At 41.6% G+C, this 15,310-nt stretch overlaps 1 protein-coding gene across 1 annotated transcript; it reads right to left on the bottom strand.

The window, feature by feature from the left end:
* Positions 1-912: 912 nt before the first annotated feature.
* Positions 913-14,872, bottom strand: STYX (serine/threonine/tyrosine interacting protein). The gene is made up of 11 exons (XM_083863354.1): positions 14,746-14,872; positions 6,008-6,040; positions 5,143-5,196; positions 4,354-4,451; positions 3,877-3,937; positions 3,111-3,147; positions 2,721-2,760; positions 2,580-2,630; positions 2,206-2,278; positions 1,594-1,687; positions 913-1,410 (listed from the first exon to the last, which is right to left on the bottom strand). The coding sequence occupies exons 1-11, from the start codon at positions 14,800-14,802 to the stop codon at positions 1,337-1,339; spliced, it is 672 nt and encodes a 223-aa protein (XP_083719480.1). The 5' UTR covers positions 14,803-14,872; the 3' UTR covers positions 913-1,336.
* Between the last annotated feature and the right edge of the window lie 438 nt (positions 14,873-15,310).

Below are 15,310 nucleotides of genomic sequence, written 5' to 3'. Positions count from 1 at the left end.
TTTGATGTTTCCCAGCCCATCCCAGCAGCAGCTCGTGCCTGGCAGTGTCTGGGGGCTCTGCAGGGCCAGGCACTGCTGCCATGTGCTCCAAAGGCCGGGAATGCATTTCCCAACAGCCCCAGAGAATTCCTTCCTGGAGCAGAACAAACCCTCTGCAACTGCAAAAGCAGCTCTGCACCCTGAGCCAGGCAGCTGGACACTGACACAGTGCAGTTCTCCAGGAGATAAATCACTTCCTTTTCTTCTGCCTGAAAAGTTCCTAACTAAAGCATCACACTAATAATTGGAGTTTTGTTTTTTTCTCCATGAAGGAATTACTCTGCTCCATCACTGCTGTAGGTGGCAGAGGGTATCAGCAGGGACAGGAATGTGCTGCTGGATGCTCTGATCCCCAAATCTGAGCCCATTTTTTCCCCTGTTAAAATACACTCTATTTACCAAGCTCATACTTCCCAAACACACAACTCTTTCTAACAGCCCTGCTCAGTCACCACAGTGCTCCCAAATCATTCCAGCCCTGGCTTTTAGGCAACAAACATTGGGAAATAAAGCAGATGCAGAACCAGGACTGTGCTTGCACAACCTCTGTGCTGCTGAGACAGGAGAGTTACAGCTGCACAAACCACCCTGACAATGCCCAGCTGAAAACCTTAAAGCACCAAGAAGCATTTCCTGAGCTGAGTCTGGTTTTACAAAAGGTGAGGTGAATCCTTTAAGTCTTGATCCCATTATGGGCCTCAGTTTTCAAAGACAAATCCATTTTTTACCTCAAATTACGCCACTACTCCTTGAAAACCAGTCTGAGGATGTTCTGGATAGTTCAACTTGAATTAACCTCCATGTTTATGTTCCTAAAGCCCATTTCTGCCATAAGACATACTGAGAACAAGGTGGATTTTAGCAAACTTTTTCTTTACTAAAGTCTCTTGTTATAAATTACACAAATAACTTTATAAACAAATCCCCCCCGCTTGCATTTTGTTTAAAGTAATAACTTTATATCATACAAATAAAGAAATTTCAAGTATGAAAAGTGCATTATTGCAATAATACCTCTTTGCAAGTCCAAAAATCTTGGTTTAGAATAAAACTGTAAAGTGTAAAAAAGGAGTAAAACAATCAGTGCCATCTATTCATTCAAGAAGTCCAACATCTTAAAAATGATGCTTAGTGTGTTGCAGAGGCAGATTTACATCTGAAAGCAACATGTAAATTGAAAAGAAGCTATGTGTGTTCATTGTTTTGCATTAATTGTTTTGTTTGTTTTTCCTTCCCTAGTTTTCTTCACCTTTCTTGGCAGGAATTCTCAGTACAACCCAGTGCTCGTCCTCAGCCATCACCCGTTCTGTGCTGCTGCCACCTGCATCGTGCCCAGATCTTCATCCTCCTCGTGCATCCTCTTCAAACTCCCTGCACGAGGCAAGAGGGAACCTCAGCCATGGGAAAAACCAGGATATTTAAACACCTCACAATGAAATTTAAATTCAGCTTGCACACCCCAAAAAGCCTTTCCCCAAAAGTTTGGGGTTCTGCTGCTAAAGGTTTGCTTTAAAAATCACCTCACACTCCCACAGCAGGAGAAGGTTCTCTCACCTGTGCTGCCAGGTGGGACTGAGAGGGATCTCTCCAGCTGCAGAGGTGACATCATCTGGATGGTTAATTTTGCTAGATAGATGGCTTCATATTCCTGGAAAGGTCCAAAAAAAAAAAAAAAAAAAAAAAAAAAAAGGTGATTTGAATCACTTTGGCACAAAGCTTTGTAAGGATGAGCAGGGCTAATTCAGAGTGTGTTTCATTCAGGCACAGATTGGGGAGGGGGAGAATTCTTTGTTGCTTTAACATGAATGACAAAAAGCATCAGGAAGTCAGAGCAAAAGAAAAGTTCAAGGATGACTAAAGAAATGGTTTTAAGGAACAAACATTTCCTTCACAGCTCCTTCAGCACCAAGACATTTCAGAGCCTCTTAATCACTGCACAAACCAGGATTTTTATTTCCCCTCCATTCCTGGATTTGCTTTGTCCAAAGCTTAAGTCTTTAGGAACTGAGGTGCCCACTCATCTTCCTCCCAAGCTTTGCTCCAGCTCCTGACATTTCCTTGAGGCAGATTTCTGTAAATAATCTGTTTGGCAGGAAGATGATTCATTAAATTGCTTTTCAGTTATGATCAGGAATTAAAAAAAAAAAAAAAAAAAAAAAAAGTCACCTGAAGTTGATGGACAAATCCAGCATTAGGATTAATACAGAATCTTCTTTCTTGGACATAAGTAAATGCATCCCTTAAAAAGAGGAGAAAAACACTTCAGTGAAAAATATATAAAAGTCTCAGTGGTTTGAGTCTTCCTTCAGATGATCAGGTTTTCAGCACTACAGAACCTCTAAACTCTACCCAGAACTGGATCCATTAAATGATTTTTACAACTGAAATTGCTTGGCCAAAGCAAAGAGGTAAAATGAATAATCAGCCTCTGGTAAAGTCTCAGGTAAGGCACTGAGACTGAAAACACAGAAGTTTCTGTTCCCTCCAAAATCATTATTCACTCACATCCCCTGAATTAAAACCTGAATAGCTTTTCTTACCTGTACTTCACCCCAAATGTTTCCATTATGTATGCAATAACTAAGGCAGCACTGGAAAAACAAACAAACAAACAAATAAAAATCAGTAATATCTCTTTCAATTGTTTAAAAATATTCCTATCAGGATGGATCATTTCCTACCTTCTAGAAATCCCTGCATTCCCATGGACAAGAACTTTTCCTGAGAAGGAAAAAAAAAAATCCCAGAATTAACCATGTTTAGATAAACTGAATTACAGATTTCAGGTCCTGCATTAGAGAGGGAACAAGAAAATTTCATGCACAAAATTCACTTGTGTTTCAAATAAAAAAAGCCCCAACACCAGAGGTTGATTTTCCACTTAGAGGCAAAAGGAAAGAACACTTTGCTCTGAATTTGCCTAACAGAGTTCAAATCAAGCATAATAAACCCCCAAATTTAAGAAAAGCTCATATTTAAGAGCCTCTAATATATACCCCAAGTTAGTTTTAAAGTTTTAACAACATTTTAATAAATGAGGGAAAGTAATATATAATATAATATAATTTTACCTCCACTTTGTAAACTTCCATCAATAAATTCTTTAGTCTGAAAAGAAAAAAAAAAATACAAAACTCAAACTTTCAGATTATTTTAAGTGCAAGTAGTAATAACACCTAAATTTGTTATAATTTTTATAGCACTCTTTATAGTGACAATAATGCACCTTTATGCAGACTTAAACCTCACTTCTACTGGACATTTCTATTTCTTTTGTACTTCAAACTATTCCTAAAACTGTCAGTGCAAAAGCAGTGAGGGCACTGTTGGGTTTTTTGGTGGAAGAAGGAATAAAATCCTTTTTGTTCAGTTGCAAACTGAACTAAAATAAAGATACAAACCCACAGCTCAAAACCAGGTGTTTGTTCCAATAATGGGCATTTCTTAATTTACAAGTCACTTTTTAATTCCTCTGCAGCAAGTACGTTTTAAGACACTGTAAAATTTAGTTACTATTTTGAATTTAATACAAGAAATGTAAATATTCTATTCTTCAAATAGAAGTTTTTCCCAGGTCAAGGTCCCCAGAATTCCCCCATGACCAAATCTCTGTTTTGAGGCCACTCTTTTTTAATTTTTATTTCTTTTTTTTTAAAACACCATAACAAGAAGCAACTCTTACAACTCCACACTTGTAAAAAGGAGTTAATTACACTTATTAAAGTGTCAATAATAAAGTCAAGAACTCTCTGGTGTTTCAGGCTGAGTATCCCAAATTGTGAAATTTGTTAGTTCAGAAAACTCCTGGGCAATTCCCTTCCCAATCCATCCACTCACCATAGGGAAAAACCGGATTATATTCTCCACTGGATTATCTGCAATATCCAACACTAAATACCTGCAATGAAAATTTAACTGTGAGTAAAAAACACCAAGGAGTTGCTACAACCCCTCCACTGCAGGAGGAGCCCAGCACAACCCCCTGGTTTTAATTCCAGCTCTGAACTCCACAAATTCATCAAGAACTTTGTGAGGAAACAAATGAGGAATCTCCTCCAACACCCCCCTGACAGATTTCCCCTCTCAGAAATCACCTAAAACTGAAAAAACTTACTGCAAACTATAATAATTCTATAATAATATTGGATAATTCCAATTTTCAGACTCCTTCAGGATGACTTAAATTCATAGTTTGGATTTCGAGTCTTTCTGCACCTCAGCACATTTTTCAAATAATTCTGACAATGTGAAAATATTTGGAAAGAACACACACAAAACACACACACACACAGAGGAATCTTGAGTATTTCTCACCTAAATAACTGCTGGAAGTTTGGTTTAATAAAATTTGCTTCAATGTTTTGCCTTATGCATATTACATGGGTTATTCCATGTTTCTGGAGTATAGGTAGCTGTGGAGAAAGAAAAAATATGTATTTTTTTAATTATAGATTAATCTGTTAGACAGTAATAAAAAGATAAAATAAATAGGGCTGTATCAAGGAAAATCTGAGCTGGTTTTCTGGAGCTCAGAGTGTGCAAATGTTGTTTTTCCAACAGAAAAAAAAGACAAAAAAGGAAGATGTTCAATGAACTTGTTTGTCTCTCCCCACCTTTCACTCTGCCTGAAATTTCAAGTCCCTACATGAGGGAGGAATTTGCAGCCAGCATTGGATTCTTGCTGGAATCAGACCATGAAAATAAGATCATTTGTGGCAAATTTGCAGAGCCAAGCTGTGCCTGAGCAGTGTTTGACTTTATTGTAAATTTAATTTCCCTTGTTTTAACGTCTGTGTGTAAGTGACCAGCTCTATTTGTCTTGCAGCACTTTAGCAAAGGAAACAGGAATTGGTGAAGTGTCTCAAATGGTTTAAATTTTCTAAGTAAAATTACATTTAAGAGTCAATTTTAATGCAAATAGCTCAGACCATCCCACAAATGCACCAAATATTCCTTCCACTCTGGCATTTTTCACGTTCCAGTTCAGAACTGAAACCAAATTTACACCTCTATAGATACACTCGAGCAGATCTCCACAGTAACAAATCAAATCACCACAGCAAAGCTTCCCCCCTGTGAGAGAATATTCTGAAAAAATCATACCTTGCTTTTCATAGCTGAAGAATATGGGCCTAAAAATAACCCAGGTAAGATTTCCTAGGAGGCAGGAGAAGAACAGACATTTAATACCAACTCCAAATGATTTGAAAATAACATTTCATTCACCTCAGAGCACGGCCATGGACATAAATAATTTACATATTCCTGAAATGTGTAATCAATGTCATTTATAGCAGGACAAGGGGAAAAAAAATCTTTTTGGCAGGATAAAAGAAATATGATCTTGGTGCTGGAGATTTTGTTTTGGACCAGGAACAAAGTCCTTGATTTGAACTAAATCAAGGTTGATTTAGTTGATTCCTGCATCTCACCCAGCCCCAGATCAAGTGAAGGGAACTCTTAACTTGGTTTATTATCCTGTCTTGGAATTAATTCCAAATTGCTCTCATGAAAAGGGACACACACATGGAAATTCTTCAGGCTTTGATAGTAGGAAAATATCAGGTTTTAACCATTAAATATATGCAGGTGTGTAGATTTTATCTTGTGCAAAGGTTTGACTGACACTATAGTGGGAAAAATTTTAATTGTCCATCCCACTGGAAAATGATTCCAAGTTTAAGGTAAAAGGCAAACTCTGCTACATTTTTAGTAATCATTTAAAACATTCAGAAAGATAAAAATATAATATTTGGGGGATTTCTCTTTTAGTACCTGCAACACAGAAATGCAAACACACCTGTTTTCTAAGCTGGGAAATCCTCACCTTAATTAACTAATTAATTCTGTTTCCCAAGGTGCTGCCTGACACTTTACAGGTAAAGATTGATTTTGATACCAGCTCTTTTTTTCTCCTCATTAAATGCTCCACGGGTTTGGCCTCAAACAGTAAATAAAAGTGTCCTACCTGCATCTCTCTCCTCATGGGATAGGTCCAATCCTTAAAAAGAAAAAAAAAATTAAAATAATTATATATACAACAGAAAAAAACATTCAGGCAGAGATGTGTTACATGTATTTTATAGAAAATAATCTCAATTTCTGTACAAGCTCCCTGCTGCAAGGAACACTATTTGGAAAGTTAATGTGAAGAAACCTCAAGTATTCTACAAAGAATCCTTAAGGTTGGAAAAGATCTTAATCAGCTGTACATTCACACCTTGACAAAATTCCCTCTGAAGTGAGGAGGGGAAAAAAAAAATGAGAAAGGAAAAAAAAGCTTTAGAACATTCTGTGCTGGTCAGAGAAGCAAAATAATTCCTTTAGTTGATGATGAAATAACAGAAGATAACAAGTGGAGCAGGTGACTCCCTTAAAATCCACTCTGACTGAATATTCGAATATTCAGGATTCAGCTTGAACAATTCCAGACAATTTGTGCTCTCCATGACCACAGCGAGCCATTAGTGAGTCTCTGTTACTCCAAACCCCACAGTAAACAGGGAAAGCTCCTCACACAGTAAATAAAACACTCTGTCCATGATCCTGTGGGTCACTTACAGCCCCAGAGCCCAGAATTTGGGAGGGTTCAGCTCCCATTCACTGCCCAGAGCAAACGCCAGGATCAACATTCCCACCCTCTGCTCCTCCTGCAGCTCTGCCAAAGCTGAACAGAAAACTGCTCAGGCTCAGACTATTCCTGTCTTTCCTTCCCTACAAACTCCCACTGGCCTCTATTAACAGCCTCTTACTCATTCCTTGACCCTCACACACGAAGGAGTTGGAGCTGAGATTCCAGTTACCATCTGGAGGTGAAAAAAAAAAAAAAAAAGAAAAAAGGAATAAAATATATCCAGTAGGCTGCATACATTTGTTTACATAACTCTGTTGTTTGATTCACACACACACACACCAGCAGCTAAAAAAAAATAAAACTTGCCCTATGTCCTGATGTCCTCAAAAGTATGGGGAAGTTAAACTAGAAATATTCCAGTCTGGAATTACAGCAGGAATTGCAGCACTGTTCACCTGAGCACCTACACTTGTCCCAGTGGTGTTAAATTCACATTAAACCTTCTTTTTACCAACATAATAAAAAAATCCTGTGCTTCCCTCTGACACCCTGAGGATTTCCCAGCTCTTGGATAGTGGGATTAAGAAGGATTTTAGTATCAGTAAAGTTATTTTGGAAAAGAAAACAAACAAATATTAAGCCACTCCAGACAACCCTTTGGACAGCACAAACAGGGAAATAAAACACACTGAAATGGGCTTTGCTGAAGACACTGAAATAGCTAAAAATTACTTCTGCACGTTCCAGCTGGAATAATAAACTCCTGGAAGCAGAAAGGAGAAACGCTGTGACAAAAGGATGATATTTACAGTGACCTGGGAGGGTTCAGCACAGCCCTGCTGTGGTTTGCTCTGTGCACAAAAAGCATCATTCAGCCCCCAAAAGGGCAGAAAAACCCAGGTTTGTCCAAGTTTAAAACCAAGCCTAAGAGCAATAAACTCTGAAAAAGCTAAAGCTGCACTCCAGGAATATATAAACACATTTAGGGGGTTTATTACTCTGTTTTGTAGAATTTAGAAATCTTAACCCGGAGCACAATGAAAACACAAATTTATCATTATTTTGGTTTAACAACACATTGTAAATATTCCATTTCAAACGCATCAGAGGCAGGAATTTTTTTAGCCCTGACAGCTGTAAACTGTGCAAAATAAATAGGTAAGAAATGAGCAACACGAGTCCAAAGGGAGCCAAATCCCAAAAGACAGCACAGATGTTCTGAACAAGAAAAAAAAATATCACTACAAGCCCCAGAAATTGGTCTTCAGTGCCTTTCAAGAAGCCAAAAAGGTGCAGTTTCCAATGGGATTTAGATTGCAAAATAACTCTGAAAGACAGTGTTTAAGGAAAACATTTAATCTGAGACAAGTACACAAACCACTGAAAGAGTGAATTTGGTGACTGCTGACAGCCCTTCCAGCCTTTCAAACCCAACAATGCCAGATTATTCAAATGTTATGCAAAATTATGTAAAAAAACCCCAATCTATTAATGGGGACTGAAGCCAAGCACAGGTTCCATTTTAAGGGATTCATTCATCAGTCAGGTTTTCCACACTGTCAGCAGATAAATAACAACTGAAAGCTTCTCTTTTGAGCAGATCAAATGCAAGAATTTTGCTAAGAAAACAAAGGGTGATGATGCCAGAGGTGGAGGGAAGAAGAGCATTCCTTGCTGCCAAGGATTTGGGAGGTTCTCCAGAACAAGTGACAACTCACTGGAAACCTCCCTCATCAATATTTGCAAGACACCAAAGAGATGGGATGGAAAAAATAACCCCTAAAACTCCCACAGGTTTAAAAATGAGCCACAAAAAGCAGAAGGGGGAATAAAGCACATTCCAAAGCCCTCCCTTGCCCATCCACAGCCAAATGGAAGCTGTGAATTAATAGGTAAGACTTGGCCACACTACAAAGAGCTTCTTGGTGTCCAATATCCAAATTACATCACCAGCAGCTCTGCCAGCAGTTTGGGTTATTTTGTCCATATTTTGCCACAGCTACACCTGTTCTTCCTTAATGAACAGTTTAATGGCAAAAAGTGACATGGAGTTTTCTTTGTGAAGAATGACCTTGGCTAGGACTTAACCTAAAAAAAATTATATTCTTATTTTTTTAATTAGTTTAGCAGCCCTGACATTGAGACTCTGTACCAAAGCAAAAGAGTGTGGGTTTTAAACACAACATCCAACCTGCACATCCCTCTCCAGAAGGAATGCAGTGAAAGGGATCCATGTGAAACAGCTTAACTGGTCCCTCACTGACAGCTGAAGTCGGCAGACCCATCTGATTTTCACACATAAAAGCTCCAGCCCCAGTCTTTGTCAAAGCTCAGCTCTGAAAAGCAAAGCTCAGCTCAGATGGTTCAACTCCTGCTGCCTTGTAATTAGTAGAGGCTGCAAACCACAGGCTGGCCCAGATGGAGGGAGAAGCTCTCACTGAGACGCTGCAAAAAAAAAAAAAAACCACCAGGAAAAGAAATCCAATCTGTAGTTAGAGGAGAGGACATCAGGAAATCTCTTCTGGATTTTCACTGCTGCTTTTCACCTGCTCAGCAATGACTCCTCCTGCTTCCCAGAGCATCACTCGGCTCCTGTGGAAAAACTGCACACAGATCCCAGTAAAACCTCCCTGATCACTCCAGGTCTAACCCTTTCCCAGCTCCTGTGGAAAAGCTGCAGAGCTCGCAGTAAACCTCCCTGATCACTCCAGGTCCAACCCTTCCCCAGCTCCTGTGGAAAAGCTACACACAGCTCCTGGTAAAACCTCCCTGATCACTCCAGGTCCAGCCCTTTCCCAGCTCCCAGACAGATTTCTTATTGTTGATTTACAGCATCACTTCCCTCTCCACACAGATTTCTCTCCCCATCACAATTTATCCAAGCAGGACTCCTGCAGGGTGGATTGTGCACCTAAAAAAACCTCAGGGCTGTCAGAATCCTCTTGCCTGAAGCTGTTTCCCTGTAACACCCCAAGCCTCTCCTCCAAACATGCTCTGAGGTTCTCCTACAAGTTGTGAGGTTGGAGCAGCACAAACAAAAATTGTGAGTTTACAGCAGCGCCAGCCAGGAGCTCTGAGCTGCTCCAGCTCCTGCCTCTGCCTTTCACCACTGCAAAAAAATTCAAATTACAGCCTGACCAGGCTGTGTTCTATCCAAGCACAATCCCAGGGCAGGATTACATCAACTGCAGCAGCACCATCATCCATCCCCCTGCCCAGGCTGCAGCTCGAACTGGGGCCGGGTCCTGATCCCACAACAATGACCTCCACACAAAGGGCTTTAATAATTCCCAGGCGGCTTTAAGTGTCATTCACACCATGACATGAGATCACACCTTGGGTTTGAAAGCGTTTTAAAGGAGAGGGATGTTATCATCAAAGACTCGCACAAAAAAAAAAAAATCTACAACGATTTGTAAAACGGAATAAATTGAAGAAGAAACTCTGAAATAGTAAAGCAGTAGCAGAGCACACTCTCTTGCCTCATTTTAATAAGAAAGCAGACAAACTAAATGAGGCGCTGAAAGAAGATTCAAGGAAAATATTTGAGTATCACCCAAAACCTGTCACGTCTATCACTGTGAAACGTGGTACTTAAGAGCCTCAAAATTAGCTACAAACAGGAATGAAGGGAAAGGTTTTGTCTTCAGTTTCAGTCGTGTTTAGTGTTCTTGGACAGTTACATTAAAAATATGGGGGTTATTATACAAATAAAATTATTTAAATTGGAAGGGACCTATAACAATCATTTAGTGCAACTATCTGACCACTGCAGACCCAAATATATATATATATATTATTTTTTCCCCAAGTAGAAATCCTGGTGCAAGATATATATATATATATATATTATTTTTTCCCCAAGTAGAAATCCTGGTGCAAGTCTATAAAATACACAAAATTAAATCAAATTCCCTGAAGGTGTGAGCGTGGCACTAACCACGAGGAATGTTTGGCCCAAAAGTGGCTGAGGGCTGCAGAAAGGGGCAGGAGAAAGGCTGAGGTGACATTGCCACCTTTGCACAGCTGTCCCATCCCATGGCCACCACACTCAGGAAATGGATGGAAACAATTTTAAAGGGAATTTTGTGTTTGTCAAGAGCACTCAGACAATGGGAAGGCCCCACCAGAGACATTTTTGCCACTGAAAATACAAAGGAATACAAAAGCAGGAAGGTGGAGAAGAGGAATAACAGCAGGTGGGAACGACAGAGCACTGGGAGGAAGGAAGGAAGGACAACAGGGAAAGAAATGTTATTTTTGCAGAGAGAAACACAAGCCACAGAAAAGGATAAAAAGTACAACTAAAGGAGAAGTAGAAACAAAACAATTCCCATTTGTCCCATTCTCTAACACTGGTCCTAAAGACACCTCATTAAATACCATCAGCACTGATAAAAACTTTCATCATATATTATTTTTCCCCAAATAAAATTGAAAATAAAGCAGTGAAGGCAGAATCCTTCAGCTTGCAGGAAGCACAAAGCCAAGTGCCTGGAGTGCCACACTTACAGAGATGATCAGAATTGTTTCTGATGGTGCAGGAATGGCCTTTTTCATGCCCCTCCTTTTTTTTAATTCATGAGTTGAGCTATACTGAGACAATCCTCACATAGCTAAAAAACCCCAAACAAGCCTGAATCCTCAAATTCTACAAACTGCTCTGGATCCCACCAGGCCTGCCCTGGATGAGAGAGACAAATTAATCAGGACTGAGAAACTGCTCAACTTCAGCTGCCACAGAGCACTTTCTCTGATTTATGCAAAGCAGTCTGATAGTATCCCACAGAGTTGTGATCAAAATCTGTCACCTCATTTACATCTCCCAGCACAACACTGCATTTGTTCTCCATTTTTTGGGCTCCGTTATGTGGGCAGGTAAAATTATTCTAAATGACACAAGGCTTCCTACTTATTTTAAAGAGTCTGCAGAGGAGGAAAAAAAAAAAAAAAAAAAAAAAAAAAAGCTGTGTTTTAAGGGGTTTATTTGTGCTGCCTATCAAAAGTGAGAGGAAGAAAAGTTTAGTACATTTGTTCCACCTTTAGATGGGCTGCATCACTTCATAGCTAAAAAAAGCAGTCAAATGCATTAGCATTTCAGACTAAATATAGCTGTCAAAAATGTAAATTTCTTTTTTAGAAAAGCCCCATGTGCTAAAAAGAGCTCAGCTTTTATGCATAATAAAAAGGCAAATATGTCTGCTTAGTCAATAGGCTGCTAATTTAATTACAAAACCCCATGGAGAGCCCTAAAAAAATTCTAAGTACACCATGAATACTTGGTTTGCTCAGCCTGACTGCGAGTAAATATGTTTTAACAAAGAAATAAACTGGTAATTGTTGCTGTGTTCTCATTATATATATCCTAGTTCTTTTTTATTATTTAAAATTTAATGGGGAAAATAATTTCTATTAAATTCCTTCAATTATTCCAGTCCTTACTGACCTTCTTTCCAGGAGTACTAAGTTGTCTCAGTACTAATAAGCCAACATGTACTAATTGTTATTAACCTGACCCTTTTTAATGGGTTTTTAGCCATATTTTTTCCTCCCAGTATAAACATGCAAAACAGAACTTCTCAAATTTAAGGAAGTTTGAGATCTGACCTTGGAAAAAATGTGCTGATTTTAGAAAAAAAAAAAATAATCTGAGCTTAGAAATGGTTCCACATCACAAATAATCACTATTACTCATAAAACTGAGATATTCACCACCACCAGACTGTAAAAAGAACACACAGTTCACAGACATTCCTGCTAGAAAACCAGAAAAGCTTTGCCAGAACGATGAGCTCCAGGTTTTTTCAGGCATTCCCCAAGCTCCCAGAAGCATCAACAAGCCAAGAGGTTTAAAAATCCAGCAATCCCAAACACCACACACTATGGATTAGGGACAGGACAAACGACATCCAGGCTGGAAAAGTGACCTATTTATCCTGAGCACATCCCTGCAGCCTGTCCCAGTCAATCCTTGCTGTTCTTTCCTCTCCAAACTTCTCCAGGAAGGAATGGGATGCTGTGCAGCAATGATTTGGTTTTATTTTTAATTATTATTAATGCTGTGACATGGTTCAGAGTGTCAGCTGGGGGGTGGCACTTGGATTGAGTTAAAGAAGAGCCAAAAGCTGCACTTTGGAGCAGCAGGAAATCAAGGATTCCCCAAGTTCTCCCTCCTTCCCCTTCCCAGAGTCCTGAAATCAATCCTGCCAGGACAGCATCAAACCATCCATCACCACCTTCCTGAAATCTCAGGGATTACTCCTCATTAAAGAGCCTCCTGGCTGCGATGCACAAGAGAGGATCTTCTGCTTTCCAGGAAAAAAAAAAAAATCCACGTTTTGTGGGCAGAATGATTTTAGTTTCCTCATGAGAACTGAGCTTAAGTCTCCTACACTTTGCTTTTAACAAGTTACTCCACAAGAACTTTGACATTCACCACTGGCTTTCACTTTCCTGTTTCCCCCACATGCTCCAAACTATTTATTATCTCGCATTCAGAGCTTGGAATCTGTTTACATGATCGTGTATTTGGGTCAAGTCAGACACAAATGTAGCACATTGAAAAGAAATTCTTATAGTTTTAAGAATCAATTCTTGAAAAACTCCACTATGTGAAGTTCTAACAACTACACGGTGCATTATTTACAGATAGCCTACAAAAAAGTCCAAAAATAAAAGATACTCTGAAAGACATTATTAAAATCCCAGTTTTCATCAGTTAAGAGCTGTTACACCAGCACTGAGCTCTGGTTTCGTTTTTATTTTAACCCCACATTCCTCTTTAGCCATTTTAGATTAAAAGCCACCCAGGCTAATTTACTTTACCATTCTCAGACAAAACTGCGGACAACACGATTGGTTTCTCCAGACAGAAGAGACATTTTAACACAAATTATAAACCTCACAGGGTGGCAGATGATTTGTGCTGAGATACAAAGTGATTACAACTCTGTGAAAACAACTAAATCACTTATAAAGAGCTCTGAAATGATGGGGGGGAGACATTAAATCCTGCCAAAACAAAAAAACACAAAAAAAAAAAAAAAAAAAAAAAAAAAAAAAAACCAAAAAAAAAAACCAGAATAAAAAGAGTCACTCCCATATTTAAGGTAATTTACCATCATAACAGCACTGAGCTGTTCAAAGAGAAATAAACGCTGAGATTTAGAAATAGAGATGCTTGAAGAGCTCAGACACTCTCAGCTCCCCCTCAGCCATGCTGTGGCATTTCGCATTAAATATTTGAGGCCACCAAAGGGGGAGGAGGAGGACGACAACTCGGTGATGTTTGTGATACGCAAAAAAGAAAAAAAAAAAAAAGAAAAAAAACCAAATCAGCAGCGCCCAGGGTCAGCAGCGGGGAGTTCAGCCAAGTTCAGAAATCAGACACCGCACACGGCTCAGCCCCAGCGCGCTCTGCCACCTGTCCTCGTCCAAACCAGCACACAAATCCTGCCTCTGGAACACCGGGAATAAAAATCCCAAACCCTGCTGGAGTCCCCGGGATCGCTGCTGGAGGAGCGGAGAGGAGGAAGGGACACACAGGTGACAATCCCTGCACAGGGAAGGGACACACACACACACACACACACACACACACACACACACACACACACACAGGGACACACGGCCGGGGGCCTGACAAAGGCACAGGGAGCCAAAGGGCGGGGAACAGCCGGGCTGAGACACACCGAGAGCAGAAAAAGGGTAGAAAAAAGAGTGTGGGGTCGCTAAGGGTGGTGAAAAGCCAAAGGAGATAAAGAGGGGAGACTCTGTTCGCTGGATGTGAGGGGGCCCGGAGAAGCTGCGGCTGCCCCAGGCTGGAAGCGCTCAAGGCCGTGTTGGACAGGGCTTGGAGCAGGGCGGGATAGGGGACAATTCCAGGCCGGGGGCACCGCGGAGGGGAGATGGCAAAGGACCGGGGGCTGTGAGGGGTATGGAGGGGGCAGAGCCCGGCAGCGAGCAGGGCAGGGAGGGAGGATGCGGCCGGTGGTGGCGGGGCGGGACACGGACCCGCGGCCTGCCCTGGATCCCGGGGGAATCCCGCGGGAAGGAGGCACCGCGGGGCGGGCAGGGCTGGGAGGGGAATCCGCGGCGTGTGCGGGGCGGGGGGGAACGGAGCTCCCGCTCACCTCAGAGTCCTCTTTGGCCTGCGGCAGCGCGGGGAAGGCCGGCTTGGCGAGCTCCATGGCCGGGCGCTGTCCGGGCGGGGCAGGACCCGGGGCAGGGCGGCTATTTGGGCAGCGGGACGGCGGGCTCCGGCTGGGGAGCGGCAGGAGATGGAGGCGGCGGAGGAGGAAGAGGCGGCGGCGGCGCGCTCAGCCGCTCGCGCCCGGCCGCCATGCTGCTGCTGCTGCTGCTGCCGCCTCTTCTTCCCTCCTCCTCCTCCTCCTCTTCCCACCTCCTCCTCCTCCTCTTCCCTCCTCCTCCTCCTCCTCCCAGCCTCCCGCTCCGCCCTCAGCGCGCTCAGTGCCCTCCCCTCACAGGCAGCTGCCGGTTTGTTTAATGAAGCCCCGAGCTCGGGGTGATTGACCCCGCGGTTTCGGTAACAGTGACCAGGGCCCGGCTGGCAGCGCCTCACGCCGCCATTAACGCCGCCTTCCTTGTCCCTGACATTCCCCAGGGCTCCTTCTCCTCCCATCTTGGCTCTATCGCCCGTGGGGAATGGCTCTGCCGCCTCATATTTCAATATTTCAT

Source organism: Zosterops lateralis, assembly GCF_965231275.1.
Source record: "Zosterops lateralis genome assembly, chromosome: 6".
Taxonomy (NCBI): Eukaryota; Metazoa; Chordata; class Aves; order Passeriformes; family Zosteropidae; genus Zosterops; species Zosterops lateralis.
The sequence above is the reverse complement of the archived record's forward strand: the minus strand, read 5'-3'. Positions and strand labels throughout refer to the sequence as shown.

Excerpts from the sequence above, each read along its gene's own strand:
- STYX (XM_083863354.1), bottom strand. The coding sequence starts at position 14,802 with ATGGAGCTCGCCAAGCCGGCCTTCCCCGCGCTGCCGCAGGCCAAAGAG. Across the intron at positions 5,197-6,007 it reads CCATGAGGAGAGAGATGCAG|GAAATCTTACCTGGGTTATT; the intron begins GTAGGACACTTT and ends CCTGCCTCCTAG. Across the intron at positions 3,148-3,876 it reads TAATCCGGTTTTTCCCTATG|ACTAAAGAATTTATTGATGG; the intron begins GTGAGTGGATGG and ends TTTTCTTTTCAG.